Here is an 18,141-nt window from a genome sequence, read left to right on the forward strand (position 1 = left end):
TAGACAGAGAGAATATATTTTGGGGGGTGCACTCCCCACCTGTTCATTAAAGAAAATGACAGTGCTAGTGCTCTTTAAAGGATACAGAGGAGGGGGAGCCTAGAGGCTGCCCTCACCCTCCGTGGTCTCCATTGGCAGAACAACATTTCCGAGGGGAACCTGGGGACCTAGGGTGGGTTTCTGTATTGAATGGCATAAGCCAATTGAGGACAGTGCCGAGGACAATGTCGGGGCCGGCCTGGTGCTGAGACAGAGCCAAACTGTCGAGGGCCTGGCCGGAGCTTACTGTCTGAAATGTGGGGAGCAGTTAAGAAGGATGCGATCACTGACTTCTCAGAGGGCACAGACTGGGCCTTGGGCCCTCTGCAGTTCTCTGTCTTAGTTTTCTTGGTGGGGCTTTTGGCTTGAGGCAGACCCTTGTCAACATTTTCTTTACTGGTTTTAGCCGCTTTTCCAGGTATTGAGACCATGGGTTCCACATGTGTTTTGCCTTTTATCTTGGGGTTAATTGCATAAAAAAAGGATTTCATCTTAGTTTTCAAGCCAGCCTCTGGAAGGCTGGGGCTAGCATGAGGAGAAATTGGCATCACCTGCCCCTCTGAAATGTGGTCTTGCCGAGTTTGGCCCCCAAAAGGCTTTCCCTGAGTTGGTGGGCGAGGGAAAGGAAGGCCCCGGGAAGCCTGGGAGGCCACAGGCTGGGGGACCTTAGCAACCTTTGCAGGCTTTGGGCTGACATTTACCTTGGCTTGACTGTCTTGCATGTCATGTTCAGGCTCTCTCTCCACCAAGACTTTTGGAGGTGGCTCTGGGAACTCAAGGTCAGGGGGCTCCTGGGGGCTGGGCAGACGGGAATTCTCAAGATGAGAACTCTGCCTCTGCTGTGAGGAGCCTTGGGGTGTCCTGTGCAGAGGCCCTTTTTCTGGCTCCTCATCTCCATCATGGTGCGTTTTTTCACTGGTCGGGGAAAGCCCAAGATCTGCATCCCTCTCTCCAAGGTCCCCCACTGCCTTGGGTTTCCCTGGCTCTTCACTCTTTTCTGTCAGCGTGGGGACGTGGGCTGAGGACTTGCTCTTGCCTTGAGGCTCAGTGCTAAAGGGTTTCTCTAGGCTGGGCTCGTCCCCACTGGTCTCCATCTGAATACAGTACACTTGGGACTCCATCTTATTCCTGAATTTTGAGGCCTTGGAGCCCCACTGGGCAGAACCATGGGGCACTGTTCTGGAACTAGGTTGGCTTGGCTTGTGGCACACAGGCTGCCCTGCAGTGGCTGGCTGTTTTTTAAGGTGGACCCTGTTTGCGTCTGGGGCTGGAGGAGAGTCACTTGAGCCGGGCAGTTTCTGGAGCTCGGTGCCTTCTGGGATACCTAGACTCCTGACAGGCTCCTGCATGGATTCACTCTCTGGGCTGGTTAGAGCTGGCTCTTTGTCCTCCCTTTCCTTCTCAGAAATTCCAAATTGCATTGCTAGGACCTTTTTTTTCAGGTGGAAATTCAGTTTCGCCAAGATATGTGAGTTTAACGAGCGGGCACTGTCATGAGTCTGGCTATCTAGAGGCACCTTCTCTGTCCTTCCTTCCATCTGCACGTCAGGCTGGACCTCTCCTGTAGTGTCCACAGAAGCCTCTTTGTCATCTCGAGTACAAGGCTCAAATGGACCTTCAAGTGAGGTCAGCTGAGTCCGAGGATCTGGTGAGCTTTTGACAGGCCTGGACATCATCTCTGTTGTTCTAGGTTGGCTAGTGACTGTTGGGGATATGGGCCTCGAGAGAGCCACACAGTAAAGGGCGGGCAGGCCTGACAGGAAGGCCAGATACTTATGCTGTAAAGTTGTCTCCAGCTTCTTAATCATTTCCTTAGACAGAGCGTGGGGCCGCTTGCAGTGTTCAACGAGAGTACCCGATGAAGCCCGCTTCTCCTGGTCGAAGGCCCCTGGTTCCAGAGGAACAACTTTGCGATGTAGGTCAGGGTTGCTTTTACTTTCTGCTTGTAGTTCCAGGTGTTGGCCTTGTGGGATTGAAGAGAAGGGAGTCACTACTGCCAGGGTTCCAGGAATTTTGCGTTCCCAAGAGCTCCAGACTTGGGCCGGGACCTTGCCCTGGTGGATCTGTCCACATTTGGAATCAATATGGTTCTTCAACATTGCCTTTGTCTGGGAAAACAAGCGTGGCGTGGAAATTGACCCTTTGTCCACTGCAAGCGCAAACATGTCACCAGACCCATCAGCCTCTGGGTGGCCTGGCTGTGGGATGCTCACATTGGGTAGCGCCCTGCTGCTGCAGGACTGGAACTGTTGGTCGGTAGAGGAGAGTAGTGAGTGAATGGAGCGTTGGATTCTCTGGGGCAGGCCCCAGCGAAGGTGAATCAGCTGCTTCTGGAGGTGGAATTCCAGCAGCCTGTGCACATGCTCTGGGAAGGAGAACTCCCTGGTGGGATATGAGAAGGGTTTCCTTGGCCAGTAAGTTTTTATAGTTTTAGCTTTACTGTGTGGTTCACACAGCGTGTGGCTCCAGGTGTACCGTTTTCTCAGGAAGACAGCTGGCAGGCCCCACTGAAGCTTCACCTGCCTCTCTAGGAGGTGGCATTCCAATGCCTCACACTCAGCCAGAGTCAGAAACGGGACACTGATCTGTGCTCTTTCTTGCTCATGGGGAGTCTTCGCATTTGGAGAGGCTGAGGAAGACGAAGGGACTGACTTACACGGAGTTTTGGGCAAGAAAGGGAGTGAGAGCTCCCTTGTGGGCTGGCAATCCATGGAAGAGGACTTGGATATGTTCTTGGAGACACCTTGAGAGCTCAAGGAAGTAACATCCAGGGACTCACTGTGAAGAGATGGAAGGCCACAGAATAATTGGCCACGATAGTCACTCTGAAGATTGCTCTCTGTGTCATTAGCTTGTGCCTTGCGGGGTGGATAGAAGCCACTTAGGTGTTCAAGTTCATGAGAGGACAAGTAAGTGCAGATTTGTTGCCAGGGCTTTCTTTGTTTCAGGTTTATAAAAGACCATTCAGAAACCCAGCAGGTTTGGGTGGGCTGGTCTGTCAAATACAGTCTATTGGTCTGGCAGGAAATGGTCCCAGTTCTGTCCATAGTGATCTCAGAACCACTGCTCAGAATGGAAGAGAGCGTATTTTTTCTAGATTGACACAATAATGTCCGGTCTGGCATAAGCTGCTTCAGGGACTCCTCCACACGTCTTGGGAGGCCCCACTTCTGGAAATGTATCCATTTTTTTACATGTAGTTCAAGAATCCTTCGGACTTTAGGGCTGAGTAATGGCACCTGGGAAGGCAATACTGAGCTCATATGCAAGGACATGGTATGTGTCAAGTTAGTGGTCTTTGGGTTCAGGGGTAGTAAAGACACAGAGGACTTCAAGTGATGGCGGTCTTGGCTCTCCTGGTCAAACTTTGATTCGTTTTGCGTTAGTTTTTCCTCAATCATTAAAACCACAGGCTCCTTGATCCTCGAAGAAGCCATAGTCTCTGAAATCATGGGCATGTCTGCCAGAGGAAATTTCTGATCTAGCTGGGGATGATCAGCCCAGCATTGTCGGACAGCAACTGCACTGGTCGACTGTGTTAAGTGTTCTGTCAGGTGTGCTAGTATTGGAGTCCCAGATGCTGGTGGAAGACGTCTGGAGTGCCTGGGACGATGCTCCACGTTCTGCTCAAAAGACACTCTGGATATGGGCAACATCTCCAGGCAAGAAGAGCCCGGGGGCAGCCCCGACAAAGCAGGGGAGGTCTGGGTTCTCTCACTCTGCAGCAGCTGCTGGATCTCTAGAGATGCAGCATCACAGATGTGGCAGCAGGGGTCGACACACAGGAGCTGCCGCACATGTTCCTCCTTGGGGAGCCAGCTTTGGCTAGGAAGAGAAAAATGGCCGCCATTAATGATGGAATGATGTCTGCCCCCTTGGAGGAACGTGTCTGGGGACTGCTGTGCTCTATCCTCCGGTCCCACAGTTCCAAGCCTACACTGTGACAAATGAGGTCCTTGTGGGAACCATTCAAAGTATGGGATGTTCCTGCTGCTGTACCCAGGGAATCAATGAGATCATTCACACTCTCTAGAAATTAAGTAGAGGATAAGATGATAGGCTGAAGGTGTCCCAGCAACTGCCCCACCCCCCAGACAGACAGGAGGTGATGTCAGCGGGGTCCAGCCAGACCCAGGGCTTGCTTTGCCCTTGAAAGGGAGGAGCTGGAACAGGTATGACATGGTGACTTCTTCATGCTAAAGCCACTTTCTTGTCAATGTGGTGTCTGAGTGCAACTCCAGCAATGTCCTTTACAGAGTATGCACTAGTCAGTTCTGAACTGCAGAGATCCTAACAGACAGAACTGGGTATCGGGTGGTTCTTCCCTCCTGAGGTGTGAACCATCTCTGCCCTGACAACCCTCTCAGCTGGTGAACTTGCCTCCATGGCATTTCCCCTCCCGTCCATTAGCCCTTCCTCACCCCTGGCACAGAACCAGGCCAAGAAATCATCACAGTTTAGACCACAAATTTCAAGAGGTCACCTTTTCATGATAGTGAGCAGCTCCCAGGGCTTCTCAGCTTCTTCTCGGGAAAGTCTCCTGGCTGAGGAATCAGGACACAGTGTTATGTGGCGAATGAACATTTTAGGAGCATTCTATAGGAAGGCCTTTAGCTCAGCAAGAAGAATCTGAAGATCTAGACTTGGTGCTCTAAGGCATGTGTTTCTATCTAGCAGTACTACTTAAAATTGGCTGTCCTTGCCTAATTTCATTTGATGTTTACAACCATGTGAGGATCATCAGTATCATGCCTATTTTGTGAATGACTGAGTAAGTTGAATTTTACAGGGTCATAAAACTAGTTCTCGATCAGATGTTCTCTTTCCCGTGACAGAACACCTGTTATTAGTAACTTAAGGAAGAGTTTACTGTGGCACTGAGTTCCACTGGGGCAGGAAAAGTTTGGTGACTAGAGGGCCTGTGTGCGAAATTGTGAAAGGGAAGCCCAAGTTATAATGGAGGCCCTAGACTGGTAGACATGCAAAGTTGGACAAGGAGTGCTGTCGGTACCGAGCGTAGCCAGGCAGAGAGAGGGCCTACATGTGTAGCAAGCGGCAGGGCCATGGGAGTGGACCTTCGGGAATTAGGGCCCACCTTCCGTTCTGCCTGAACCTGGCTTCAGATGTACCCTGATGTGAGCAAGTCATGCTGCAAGCTCATGCTGCCATGAGACAAGCCACCCAGGCACTACGCCTTCCCTGCTCTGATGGACTGACCATCTCCGAAGCTGTGAGCAGAATAAGCCGTTCCTCCTAAGTTCTGCTAGGTGGGTCGTCACCATGACGAGAAGGGGGAGCAGAAAACCCTGTTATCTCTGCTGCACAGTGATCTGTATCACGTCCTTAATTGTTCATGCTCAAGGAAATTAGGCAGAACCTTTTTGGAACACTCCCATGTTCTCAGCTCCCACCCACAGCCATCTTCTGGGTAAATCACACATTGTGGAACTAGAGTTTCAGAAGTTACAACACCTGGCTCTTGGCAGTGGAACTCGAAGTTGGGTAGAGGCGGTGGGAGCTCTCCCGGGGGCGGGGAGTCGGGAGACACTGGGCCTTTACCTCTTGATGCTGCATCTCTAGCCCTCTGCCTGACTTTTCGGTGACGCTTCAAGAGAAAAACAGTACAGTGTGAAGCTGGGACTCCATTCTCTTCCTCATGTCCAAACTAGGAGATCATATACATGTCCCTCTACGTTGTATGCTCCCTTACATTGCCTTCCCTAGACCCCACCTTTCTTTCCACCTGAACCTTTCACTTCTCTGCTTATTTCTCATTCACTTAAGGCCCTCTGTCCTCCTTCTCCATGTCTCTACTTCTGTAGAGAGAGTGACACAGGGAGAAAATCTGAACAGACTCAAAGATATTTCTGCCAGCCCGAGGGTTGGCTGCTCACTAAGTCCTCCAAATGGAGAAACTTCCCACTCGGGAGGTCTTCTGAGATCCAGTGTGGTCGTTTTTCTATTATCTAACTCTCAAGACAAATAGGGAGCCTGTTGGCTTTTCAATTGGAGTACATTGCAGGAAGGGCCTGGAATGTAAGGAGTTATTTATAGGTCTTTGTAATCACTTCCTTTCTTTTCTTAGTCCCTGGCACAAAATGGGGGCAATCTAGAGAAGCGCTCAGAATTTAAAAGTTACTTATCTAGGCTTAAAGTAGTTCAAGTTTAATCAGTGTTTTCCTACCCGGCAGCAGCTCTTTTTAGGTTCCAAACTCAATCCCTGGTAACTCCGTCTTATTTGCCAGGCAATTAGAAAAATGATGAAGATGGAGCTATAGGTACATAAAGGATAGCCGATGTCCCACAGAGAACATGCAGAGCTCAACATGACCTAAATCTCCTTAGCACGAGGGGACCAGTCATCTCTGCATCTAGGCATTCAGGGGCCAAGTGCCCAGTGGCTCTCAGCACTGGGCACTGTCATGGCTGCCTCACAGAGGAGAGAGTTAGGACACCAGAACGCATCACAAAGCCCTCTGTTCCACAGAGGGTGTTCCAGTGGAATTTCATTCTGTGTGTGTGTGTGTGTGTGTGTGTGTGTGTGTGTGTGTGTGTGTGTGTGTGGTCATCTGTAAAGGTTATGGAGTCTGAGTCCATAGGTGCCATGCTCACTATATCTATACATAGATGAGATAGATAGATAGAGATCTATCTCCTTTCCTCTACTTCCTCTGTCTCCCATACCAATTTTTTTGTTCAGCTTCCTCATCTACAACTGTACAGTCACTTATCCTCAGAATCTTGAGTTCTTTGGCACACTGGGAACCTTGTGAGAAAGAGTGGCTGGAAGAGAGAACTCCACTAACTCCATACCTGACCTGGAGACACACAGGAGTTTACAGGGTACAGTACGGTTATGGCTTAGAAGTGGAGAGCTTTGATGTTTCAAACAAGGGGTCACCAGAGATCAGAACTACAAGAGGGGCTGGTTATGGCTGATGTGATAAAGCCAAGGTGGCAGTATCTTTAAATGACACCATCCAGGAAAGAAAGACATCTACAGTGTGCGGCTGGAGAGCAACTGTAAACACTGTCCTCCTCCAAGGTACATGGATGTAGCACACTTGTGAAACTCTACCCAAGACTTGAGCTTCTATCCACGTGAAAGCCTCTTCCTGCATGCTTAGGGTGATGAATGCTCCCAAGAGCGGGCTTAGTGGCCATTTCTGTCTGTGGCTACCAATGCCTTGTTGCTTATGGTTGGATGCACGGCTTTTGTCTGGAGTTTTTTTCTCTCTCAAATCTGGATTTAGGAAAATGTCAGTCAAGGCAGCATTTTTCAGTTCATGACCCATCATCACTCCTCCGTCCTAACTGAATATTCCTGCTTGGCCTTTGTGGCTACTGTAAGAGGTCTCTGATTCCCTAGCAGTTCCGAACACCTTTGAGAAGCTTATTCTGGTGACAGTGTTTGCAGGCAAAGGACTCTACGAAGAGACGTTTGTCCTGTCAGCACCCAGTCTTCCACCCTGCTGGTAGTGGACACACAATGTGCTCACCCCTAAACTGCAATGTCAAGAGTAAAGAGACATTTAGGGTGTCTGTGTGTAGTCTCGATCTCAAGAAACAAACAAACAAACAAACAAACAAATCTAGTTGCAAAGATTAATTCAAATAAAGTAAGAATTAACAACAGGATAAATAGAATTTTATGTTCATCTTAGACTTTCAACCATCCTATTTCTGAGAAGAGGAATCATAATAAGGGTCATGGTTGTCAGAGTGGGCTCCTGGACTCCTGGGTACTTAGAATTTGCTTAAAACTGCTGGCTCTGCTCCAGGACTGTTTCTAATAGAATGAGAACTTTCTAACAACTATATGAACCAAGGAATGGGCCACAAAGTTCATCTGGCAGTGGGAAATGCAGGTCTGTTCTTGAAGAGGTGCAGCTGAATGAATAGGTGGAAAGGCAAGAGTGGGAAGATATGAGCAGGGTTGAGACATACCAAGGGAAGACTGACATTTCTTTTATTTGAGTCACTAGCACTGATTTTTTTTCTTAATGTAGGCATATACAGTACAAAATAGGAACACACACATATGGTATAAAATAGGAACACACACACACTACACACACACACACACACACACACACACACACCATACATATACACCATAGGAAAGGCAGAAGGCACATTTCTTTCCCATCTTTATCTCCTTACACTTAATTTTCTTATTCATCTATCTTTCAAAATTATGTTAGCATAATGTTAGTATGGTGGTTTGAATGAGAATGGCCCCGTAGCCTCATGTGTTTGAATGTTTGATCCTCAGTTATTGGAACTGTTTGGGAAGGATTAGGAGGTGTGGTCTTGTTGGAGTAGGTGTGTCACTAGGGGTGGGCTTTTAGGTTTTAGAAGTCTATGCCAGGCTCAGTCTCCCACCCTCCTCTCCCTACAACTTGCATGTTAGATGTGAGCTCTCAACTACTTCTCTAGCACCATGTCTGACTGTCTGCTGCCATGCTTCCTGCCCTGGTAATCATAGACTAACCCTCTGAAACTGTAAGCAAGCCCCCAGTTAAATGCTTCCTTCTACAAGTTGCCTTGATCATGGTGTTTTATCACAGCAATAGAACAGTGAGCAAGACACATAGGAAGCATAAATAATAAACCTGGTCATATGGTTTTTAAGTCTTTGAAGTTGGTTTGTGGAAAGAATGTGGAAGAGTTTGGAGGCACAGATTAGAGAAGCTTTATAATGCTGTACATACAGCTTAATGGGCCATTCCAGAGGGAGAACAAAAGACCAGAATGCTGATAGGAACATGAGCAGCAAATACCATGCTTCAGAGAACAAAGACTTTATTGGGAACCGGACCAGATGTCATTCATTTACACTCTGGTAAAGCATATGGCAATATTAAACCTATGTCCTGAAAGTTTAAGTGAGTCTGAACTTAAAAATAATGGATTAATTTGTTTGACAGAGGAAATTTGAAGACAGCACAGCACCCAGGTTATGTCATGAAATTGCTTACTCTTAGCCAGAACCATGATGAGAGAAAGCAGAAAGATAAGACAAATGTGCAGTTTGGTCAGAAGAGGAGGGTGAACCCAGTTGTGGTAGTTTGAATGAGAATGGCCCCCATAGGCTCTTGTATTTGGTGCTTAGTCACTATGGAGCAGATCTATTGTTTGGGAAGGATTAGAAGGATTAGGATGTGTGGCTTAGTTGAAGTAGGTGTGCTCTTGCTAGAGGAAGTTCATTAGTGGGGGTAGGCTTTGAGGTTTCAGAAATTCACACCAGGCCAGTCTTGCTTTCTCTCCTCTCTCTCTCTCTCTCTCTCTCTCTCTCTCTCTCTCTCTCTCTCTCTGCCTGCTATCTCCAAATCAGGATGTAATGCCCTCAGCTATGGTTACAGCACCATACCTGTTTGCTTCCTTTCTTAATGATCATAGTCTAACCCTCTAAAACTGTAAGACTTCTTATTAAGTATAAAATCTTGGCCTTAGCTTAGGTTTGTTCCCAACTAGCTCTTATGACTTAAATTAACCCATTTATATTAATCTACATTCTGTTACATGGCTCGTTATCTTTCCTCAATATAGTGTATGTCGGTATTCTTCCTCCATATCTCACTGGCGAATTCCCCATGCTTCATATTCCAGAGTTTCTATCTCTCTCTCTCTCTGGAAGTCCTGCCTATCCTTTTCTGCCTAGCTACTGGCCATTCAGATCTTTATTAAACCAATCAGAATGGCTTTATGTGGGGGAGGTTAAATAGAGACACACCTTCACAGTGTACAAAAAGATTATTCCACAACATTTCCCCCCTTTTGTTTAAATGAAAAGGAAATGTTATCACTCTAACACAGTATATTATATATACAACAAGAACAATTATTAAGTAAGATTTTCAATGTCCAGTCTATTTGTATTTGGCAAATTTGGAGAAAGTATTCTATTATCTTGGTGCTTCCAAAGTTTTACACATAAACCATTTTCTATTATAACCTGTATTACCAGCCTAAATATCCCTTTAGACCTTAAAATATTTTCTTAGATAAACAACTTAAATTTTTATGTCTCTCAACCTTTATAAACTTTACATCTCTTTTTTGAGTTTCTTTTCTGAATTTGGTAACAAGGAAAACTGTAAGACTATAACTAATTTAGTCTTCACCCTCATCAAAGATCCCAGAAGGATAAAATATTACCTGGGTAAACAGGAAGTGCAAAGCAAACAACTTTCAAATGAAATGACAGAGACAGCTGGCTGCCAGGACAATCACCCAAGGTTCTTCTGTTGGGGCATCCATCTTTGACCTAAGGGCCTTGAATATCTGAAAGACTTTTCTGTGAAGCAGGAATTTTAAAGGGCTGGACTATCTTGTCTTGGCAAGGTTCAGAAGTTGACTTCCTTTGTGTTCTGCTTGTCCAATTTGGACAGCATGCTGTCAGCAGTTGAGGCAAGGGCAGTTTCTTGCCCAATGGCTAGCTTTGCCACATTGAAAGCAAACTCCATATGGAGGTTCTTTTATGCCTATAATTCTTTTTTGAAGTAAATTGGTGCTGCCAGGAGCAGATGTATCTCAATATTATGAAAAGCCTTAGGTTATTAAAACATCTTAAATGCCATATTCTGTAGATCTGTAAAGTGTTTGAAGACACCTACCTATCTAATAATATATGTTTGACCTTGAAAACATAACCTAACATGACTATAAGTTTGATTGTTATAGATAACTAACTACTAACTTGCATTTCTTAATTATCCTAAACAGTTTATAATAATATCTATCAAGGACTAGAACTTCACAATACATTTTAAAATGAGCTGCATAGGTACAATACCTTAGACAAGAATAGAAACATATATACAGTATATTATAACAAAAATAACCTTAAATTTGTATCAATATAAAAAAATCTATACCAATGTAAAATATTTGAGACTAGTAGTTGCTTTTTAGTAGATCCAATAATCTACCCTTCTATCCTATCATTCCTATATCCCCGTTATTTTCACTAGATAGGAGAGAAAGAAGGATAGAGAAAAGAAAAAGAAAGAAAAAAATCCCTTAATCCAACTTCCTCTGTTTAGTTTCATCTCTGACCATGACCAATAACAATTTGCAACTAACCCCCCTAAACAATTGCAAACATCCATAATCCACTGAATGACCAAACACCATCTACCTCACCTTTCAGGAATATGGGTATCATGTTCTTAAAATTACTTCCAGCTGTCTTGAGGCAACATCATCTTTAGGGGACCCTGAGAAAACTGGGATAATGGTCAAGTCCTGGGAGAGCTAGCTATATCATTTGTTGTTTGGTCTTTGTGGTGGGAAAGTTCAGAGCTTATCTGAAGTCCTGGCTAGAGTAGTCTGTGAGGCTGGACCATCTCAGCTAGCAGCTTTGAAGTTGTTCTGGATGTAGAATTTTGAGGAAATTATAACAGAGGCATTCTGCCATGGCTTCCCTGCACATCCCCTTCTGCTGTGGGATGTTCTGTATGTTAAATGTGTTGCTCTGATTGGTTAATAAATAAAATACTGATTGGCCAGTAGCCAGGCAGGAAGGATAGGCAGGACAAAGAGAGAGGAGAATTCTGGGAAGTGGAAGGCTGAGGCAGAGAGACAACTGCCAGCCGCCGCCATGAGAAGATGTTAAGATATTGGTGAGCCACGAACCATGTGGCAACTTATAGATTAATAGAAATGGGTTAATTTAAGATATAAGAACAGTTAGCAAGAAGTCTGCCATGGCCATACAGTTTGTAAGCAATATAAGTCTCTGTGTGTTTACTTGGTTGGGTCTGAGCGGCTGCAGGACTGGTGGGTGAGTGAGATTTGTCCTGACCCTGGGCCAGGCAGGAAAACTCTAGCTACACCCTGCACACAAACTCTTCCTACTTGAGCTGTTTCTGTCAGTCACAGAGGAAAGCAGTAACCAAGACACTGTGTAAGGAAGAGATGCCTGTCTTCCTACAGTGATTGTTAGATTATTTGAGGAGAGAGTAGAAGTTAGACAGAGGCACTGAGGTGAATTGTCCCTCAGGTGAGGGACATATTACAGAAGCTACTAACAACACAGATAGCACAGCTGGGTTCTGAGAAAAGAGCTTTTAGTCCCATCAAAGCAAAGTGTCTATTCTTAAAGGTTTTTGTAGAGAAGTCCTAAACCAAAGGCAACAGTCTCCCAAACTAGAGAAATAAAAACCACTTAACTACATTTTTATCTCCTACCCTCCTAGTTCTGAAGACTAAACTCAGGGATTCACTGTTTTGTTTTGTTATCAGCTTGACACATGCTTGGATAATCTGAGAAGAGGAAACTTTAGTTAAGAAAATACCTGTATTATATTGATCTGTTGGCATGTCTGAGGGACATTTTCTTGATTAATGATAGACATGGAATGGCCCAGTTCACTCTGAGTATGCTCCCTCTGGGCAGGTGGTCTTGGGTTGTGTAAGAAAGTAGGCTGAGGAACCATGGAGAGCAAGCTGGTAAGGAGTGTTCCTCCATGACCTCTGCTTCAGTTTCTGCCTCCAGATTCTTGCCTCCAGGTTCCTGCCCTGGCTTCCCTCAATGATGGACTGTGATTGGGATGTTGCATTTGGTCATGATCTTTACCACAGCAGTACAAAGCTAACTAGGACAGGGCCTTAAGCATACCAGGCAAGTTCTCCACACTGAGCTACATTTGTAGCCCTTGGCTTGTCATCTGGCCTTGAACTTGCTATCTAGCTCAGGCTGGATTTGAACTTTTAACTCTGTCTTCTGAGTGAAGAGATTATGGGCAAGTGTCACTATGCCCCGATTTAACTCAGTCTTTAATACTTTATAATATATGTCCATCTGTTTCCATGATAAAATACCATGACCAAAAGCCACTTATGGAAGAAAGAGGTTATTTGGCTTTCAATTCCAGAGGGGGAGTCCATAATGGTAGGGAAAGCATGGCTTGGTTGCAGGAGGAGGAAGGTGGCTGATCACATTTCATATGTACATAGGAAGCAGAAGGGGAGAACAGGAAGTGGGGAAAGGCTGTACATTCTTGAAGCCCACTCCCAGTGACGTACTTCCTCCAGTAAAGCTTCACCTCCTAAAGATTCCATTACTTCCCCAAACAGGGTCATCAGCTGGGTGCCAAGTCTTCAAATACTTAAGCCTCTGGGGGACATTCTCATTTAAATACTGTCTTAGTTAGGGCTTCAATTGCTGAGACGAAACACCATGACCAAAAAGCAAGTTGGGGAGGAAAGGGTTTATACGGCTTACACTTTCAGATCATAGTCCATCATTGGAGGAAGTCAGAACAGGAACTCAAGCAGGGCTGGAACCTGGAGGCAGGAGCTGATGCAAAGGCCATGGAGGAGAGCTACTTACTGGCTTACTTTCCATAGCCTTCTCAGTCGGCTTCCTTACTGAGCCAGGACCACCAGCCCAGGGATGGCACCAGCTACAATGGACAGGGCCCTCCTCCATTGATCACTAATGGAGGAAATGGCTTACAGCTGGGTCTCATGGAGGCATTTCCTCAGCTGAGGCTCCTCTTCTCTGATGACTCTAGTTCGTGTCAAGTTGACACACAAAACCATCCAGTACAAACACTATACATCTTTGAAAAAAGTAGTATGTGGTCATCTTTCTGATTTAATGGGTAATTTCAACACGCCATATTTTCTGTTTCCAGAATTTCTAGTTGATCCTATCTCTAACAGAGGTTGCTTTTGGCAAGTTTATCAGTGACACTGGAGAAAAAAAAAATCAGTGTGCATCAAGGTAATTCAATAGAAGTTATCCATGGTGAAATATAAGTGAAAAACAAAACAAAACAAACAAAAAACCAAGACCAAGCATCCAATAGTTGTGACACATATCAATAACACATTATACGTGCAAGACATCCTAGAAACAGAGAGAGAAACACACACACACACAGGGGCAGGGGGAACAAAGTAAGTATTAGAAGAAATAGCCAATAAATTTCCAAAATTAATGAGAAATCAATTAAAATCAAGAAGCTCCACGATTTTTTTTGTGATACTACTAAATAGCATTACTATTTAATAACCCAAATCTTCAAATGATTTACATGATGGAAGTGAAAGGTGAGCTAAGCTTACAGTGTGATATTTCTACATTGCACATGCTTTTCTGTGCTGGAGAGGAAAGTCTGAGTTTTAGAAAATACGTGGGAAATTAGGCACTGGTACAACAGTTTTTGAAAATCAGCTGTCAAATGAATGAAGGAAAAGAGGTTGAGAGCTACCGCTCTGTGGAACAGATTTAGGAGCTGAAGGAATTGCTCAGCTGTGAAGAGCACTTGCTGCTCTTCTAGAAGATGCAGGTTTGATTCCCAGCACCCACAAGGTGGCTCACAGACATCTGTAGCTCCAGTTCTTGGTAGCCAGTACATATTAAAAAGAGAGAGAGCAGATTTAGGGCTGGATGAGACAGGAGGGTAAGGCAGTTACCACCAAGCCTGACAAACCTGGGCTGTCAGGACCCATGTGATAGGAGAGAACCCACTCTTGAAAGCGCTTTCTCTCTCCTCTCTCTCTCTCTCTCTCTCTCTCTCTCTCTCTCTCTCTCTCTCTCTCTCTCTCTGTCTCACACACACACACACACACACACACACACACACACACACAAAATTAATAAATGGAAAAAAGAACAGATCTTGCCAAGATTAGGTCATCTTTGGCCTAGGGACGCTCTCAGTAGGCAGAGGAGGGATATCTGTCATGCCTTTGGAAGGTTTGTTTTTATCTGGATCCATGATAAACTCATGAATCACTTACTGCACTAGCCAGACAGGTGTTCAACAGGAATCTCGGGTTAGTTACAACTTGACAGGAATATATTGGCACTGAGCAAAGAGACAGAGTCGCCTCCTAACCATCAGCCTAGGGCAGAGGCTGGTGTCATTGCTGACATGGATGCTAACAGAGTAGCAGGGGTGTACTGAACACATAGAGATGGAGGAGGGGTAGAGCAAAGAGTAGCTAACTGGTAGACTAGCCCTGTGACCCAGGAGAGGTCAGGAAGGAGTTGAAATGGCCTGAATATAAATTCTTGAACGGGGGAATTGTTGATTCTGGTCCTGCATCCCCCTTCTGCTCTTCCATACCTGGTTTCTTGTATGGAAAGCTTCATTGGCCAAAACTGTGAGCCATACATAAGAGCAGTAGAGAGGACAACTCTATCTTCCTCTCATCTGTCACCTTCACTGCATGGGTAATGAGTTCACTGGAGTGTTCCAAGTAGCTGCAAATCTCTTGGAAGAAAACACAAGAAGAATTTCCTAGCTTTCGGGGGAAATGGTGTTTATAGTAAGGTGTAGCTAGGTGTCATGCCTGGTTTATTGTCAAAACAAGCTAAAGTCATTTGGGAAGAGCTCTCAATTGAAAAAATATCTCTATGAGAATTGCCTGTAGGAAGTATGTAGTGCATGTTCTTAATTAATGATTGATGTTGGTAAGTCCAACCCATCATGGGTGGGGCCACCTCTGGGCAAGTTCCTGCTTCCAGGTTCCTGCCTTGAGTTCTCGTCCCAGCTTCCTTGGATGATAGACTGCAAGCTACAAAATAAAATAAATCTTTTCTTTCTCCAAGTTCTCTTGGTCATGGTGTGTTACCACAGCAACAGAGACCCTGTCTAAGATGCTAGGTAAAAATGCTAGTTAGAATAAGGTTATTGTGGGAAATTAATTGAGTACCACAAGTCTAACCATGTAAAAATGTGACCTTGATAAAAAAGAACAGAAGGAAATACCCCATACTGAACCAGAGTTGCTTGTATGTGTTTTGACTCATTTTGGTGGGGCTCTCCTATGGTTTGAATAATTCCACCAAAATGCATGTTGAAATATAGTTCCTATCATGAGATGGGTTCTATTAAGAGATGCGATCACAAAATAAAAAGGAAAAAGAAGGAAGAGGAGGAGGGGAAGGGAGAGAAGTGCACGAGGTATTAAGAGGTGACCATTTGGAACTGGACAGCCAATCAGTGGGTTAGTTTCTGGGGGAAGACTGCCTCTCCCGGCTTTTCTCAATTGCCTGTTTTTCTTTATGTAGAGTTGAGGCCCTGTGGACTTTTTCCATTCACTTTGGCATAGCCATTGATGAGCAGGTTATATTTAGGAATATATATATATATATATACATATATATATATACATATATATATATACATATATGTGTGTGTGTGTGTGTGTGTGTGTGTGTATCTGTAATAATGATGAAAAAAGGGGCCATGAATTTGAAGAAGAGCAAGGAGGGCTATATGGGAAGGTTTGGAGAGAGAACAGGGAAGGGAGAAAGGTTGTAATTGTATGTATACTTATATATATACATACACACATATACATATCTATATAATGTTGTAATTAGTCTCAAGATAAATAAAAGAGGTGATTATGAGGGCTCCGTCTTTGTGAATTTATTAATCCCCTCATGGATTAATATGTCAGTGAACTAAAAAGTTGTTGCTTGAGTGTTTCGTTATAAAGTCAAGCTCTTTGTGCTTAGCTTGCTCTGTGTCACCATGGCCTCCACAGATGCCAGGTGGATGTTACTGCCTTGCTCCAGAACTTTGAGGAAATAGATGTTTTCTTTATAAAGTTTTCTTCATAAGTTATGCCACCTGTGGCATTCTGTTACAGCAACAGAAAATGGACTATCCCATGGTTTTAGGGAGGTCACAACAAATCATAAAGCTTCTAGAATACAACATAGAATGTCTTCATTAGGACTTTTTAAAAATAGTGCTGCAGATCCAACCAAGGGTCTGTGCATACCAGGCAAACAGTCTTCCACCAAGTCACATCTCCAGCCCTTTCACTGGGAAATTCTTTAGGGTAGACAAAATTTCTTTAAGAATCATAATAAGCACTAATCTTAAAGGAAGATGGATACATTGGACTATATATTTTTTTTAAAGAGTAGTATGGTGGTTTGAATAAGAATTGCCCCACAGGCTCATAGTTTGAATGCTTAGTGGTCAGGGAGTGGCACTATTGAGAAGGATTAAGAGGTGTGGCCTTGTTGGAGGAAGTGGGTCACTGGGGGTGGGCTTTGAGGTTTCAAAAGCCAGGCATAGTGTCTCTCTCTTCTTGCTTCCTGCAGATCCAGATGTGGATCTCTCAGTTATTTCTCCAGCACCATATCTGCCTGTGCGCCGCCATGCTCCCTGCCATGACATGGACTAAACCTCTGAAACTGTAAGCTAGCCCCAGTCAAATGCCTTCTTTTATAAGAGCTGCTGTGGTCATGGTGTCTCTTGACTATGGCCATGGTCACAGCAGTAGAACACCGACTAAGACAGCTGGGAAAAGATTTATTACTTGCAGCAAGGAAGAAAAAGCACTAGAGTAATTTCCAAAGCAGTGGCTCCCACAAACAAAGGAAGCATGAGGATTTTTATGGGGGGGGGGAGGTTATCCACAGTCACATAAGAAAGCACATTAGAATGGGCATATTCCTGAGTTTGCTCAGTTAAGGAGCATGTTCCTGTGTTGTTACAGCTTAAGGTCATTGTCTTTGTTAGGATTTCTACTGCTGAGATAAAGACCCAACCAAAGCAAGTTGGGAATTTATCTTACACTTCCAGGTAATTGTCCATCACTGACGGAAATCAGGCCAAGAACTCAAACAGGGCAGGGACCTGGAGGCAGGAGCTGATGCAGAGGCCATGGAGGGGTGCTGCTTACTGGCTTGATCAGCCTGTTTTCTTATAGAACCCAGGACCACCAGGTCAGGGATGGCCCCACCCACAAGGGGCTGGGCCTGCCCACATCAGTAACTAAGAAAATGGCCCACAGGGTTGCCTATAGGCCAATCCATGGAGGCATTTTCTCAGCTGTAGTTCCCTTTCTCAGATAATTTTGGCTTGTATCAAGTAGATAAAAACAAAACAAACCAAAACCCAACCAGGACAGTTCAAGAAAGAACAGTGGCTGACACATTTTGGCCCTGCTAAGTTCAAGGTTCTGGAACACAAGCTTAAGAGGTTAAATCAGCCGACATGCACATTTTGAGGCATGCCCCATTGAGGTCCTAGATATGGCTGACAGGAATGCCTATAGGTAGACTCCATTTTCTCCAACAAGTTTGAGTATTTTCACTCCTGTACCCTATTTCTCTGG

The 18,141-nt window shown here is 44.8% G+C and overlaps 1 protein-coding gene and 1 long non-coding RNA gene across 7 annotated transcripts in view; one reads left to right on the forward strand and one right to left on the reverse strand.

Moving 5' to 3' along the window:
- Spata31f1 (SPATA31 subfamily F member 1) overlaps nt 1–18,141 on the reverse strand; it is a 23,151-nt gene continuing 5,010 nt past the window's right edge. Inside the window, exons 1-4 of one of the 4 annotated variants that reach the window (XM_059254170.1) lie at nt 6,224–6,489; nt 5,599–5,644; nt 4,523–4,583; nt 1–3,864 (exon numbers count right to left, since the gene is read on the reverse strand). In XM_059254170.1, the coding sequence (XP_059110153.1) occupies nt 168–3,864; nt 4,523–4,583; nt 5,599–5,644; nt 6,224–6,367 (3,948 nt within the window). In that variant the 5' untranslated portion in view covers nt 6,368–6,489 and the 3' untranslated portion in view covers nt 1–167. Of the gene's footprint in view, nt 3,865–4,522; nt 4,584–5,511; nt 5,645–6,223; nt 6,490–18,141 lie in introns of those variants that run through there. The other 3 variants (XM_059254169.1, XM_059254171.1, XM_059254172.1) reach the window with 3 other exon arrangements.
- LOC131903545 (uncharacterized) overlaps nt 6,587–18,141 on the forward strand; it is a 25,382-nt gene continuing 13,827 nt past the window's right edge. For all 3 annotated transcript variants that reach the window (XR_009377535.1, XR_009377536.1, XR_009377537.1), the window contains exon 1: nt 6,587–7,084. This is a non-coding gene — a long non-coding RNA (uncharacterized LOC131903545). The remainder of the gene's footprint in view (nt 7,085–18,141) is intronic.

This window comes from Peromyscus eremicus, chromosome 2 (assembly GCF_949786415.1).
Source record: "Peromyscus eremicus chromosome 2, PerEre_H2_v1, whole genome shotgun sequence".
NCBI lineage: Eukaryota > Metazoa > Chordata > Mammalia > Rodentia > Cricetidae > Peromyscus > Peromyscus eremicus.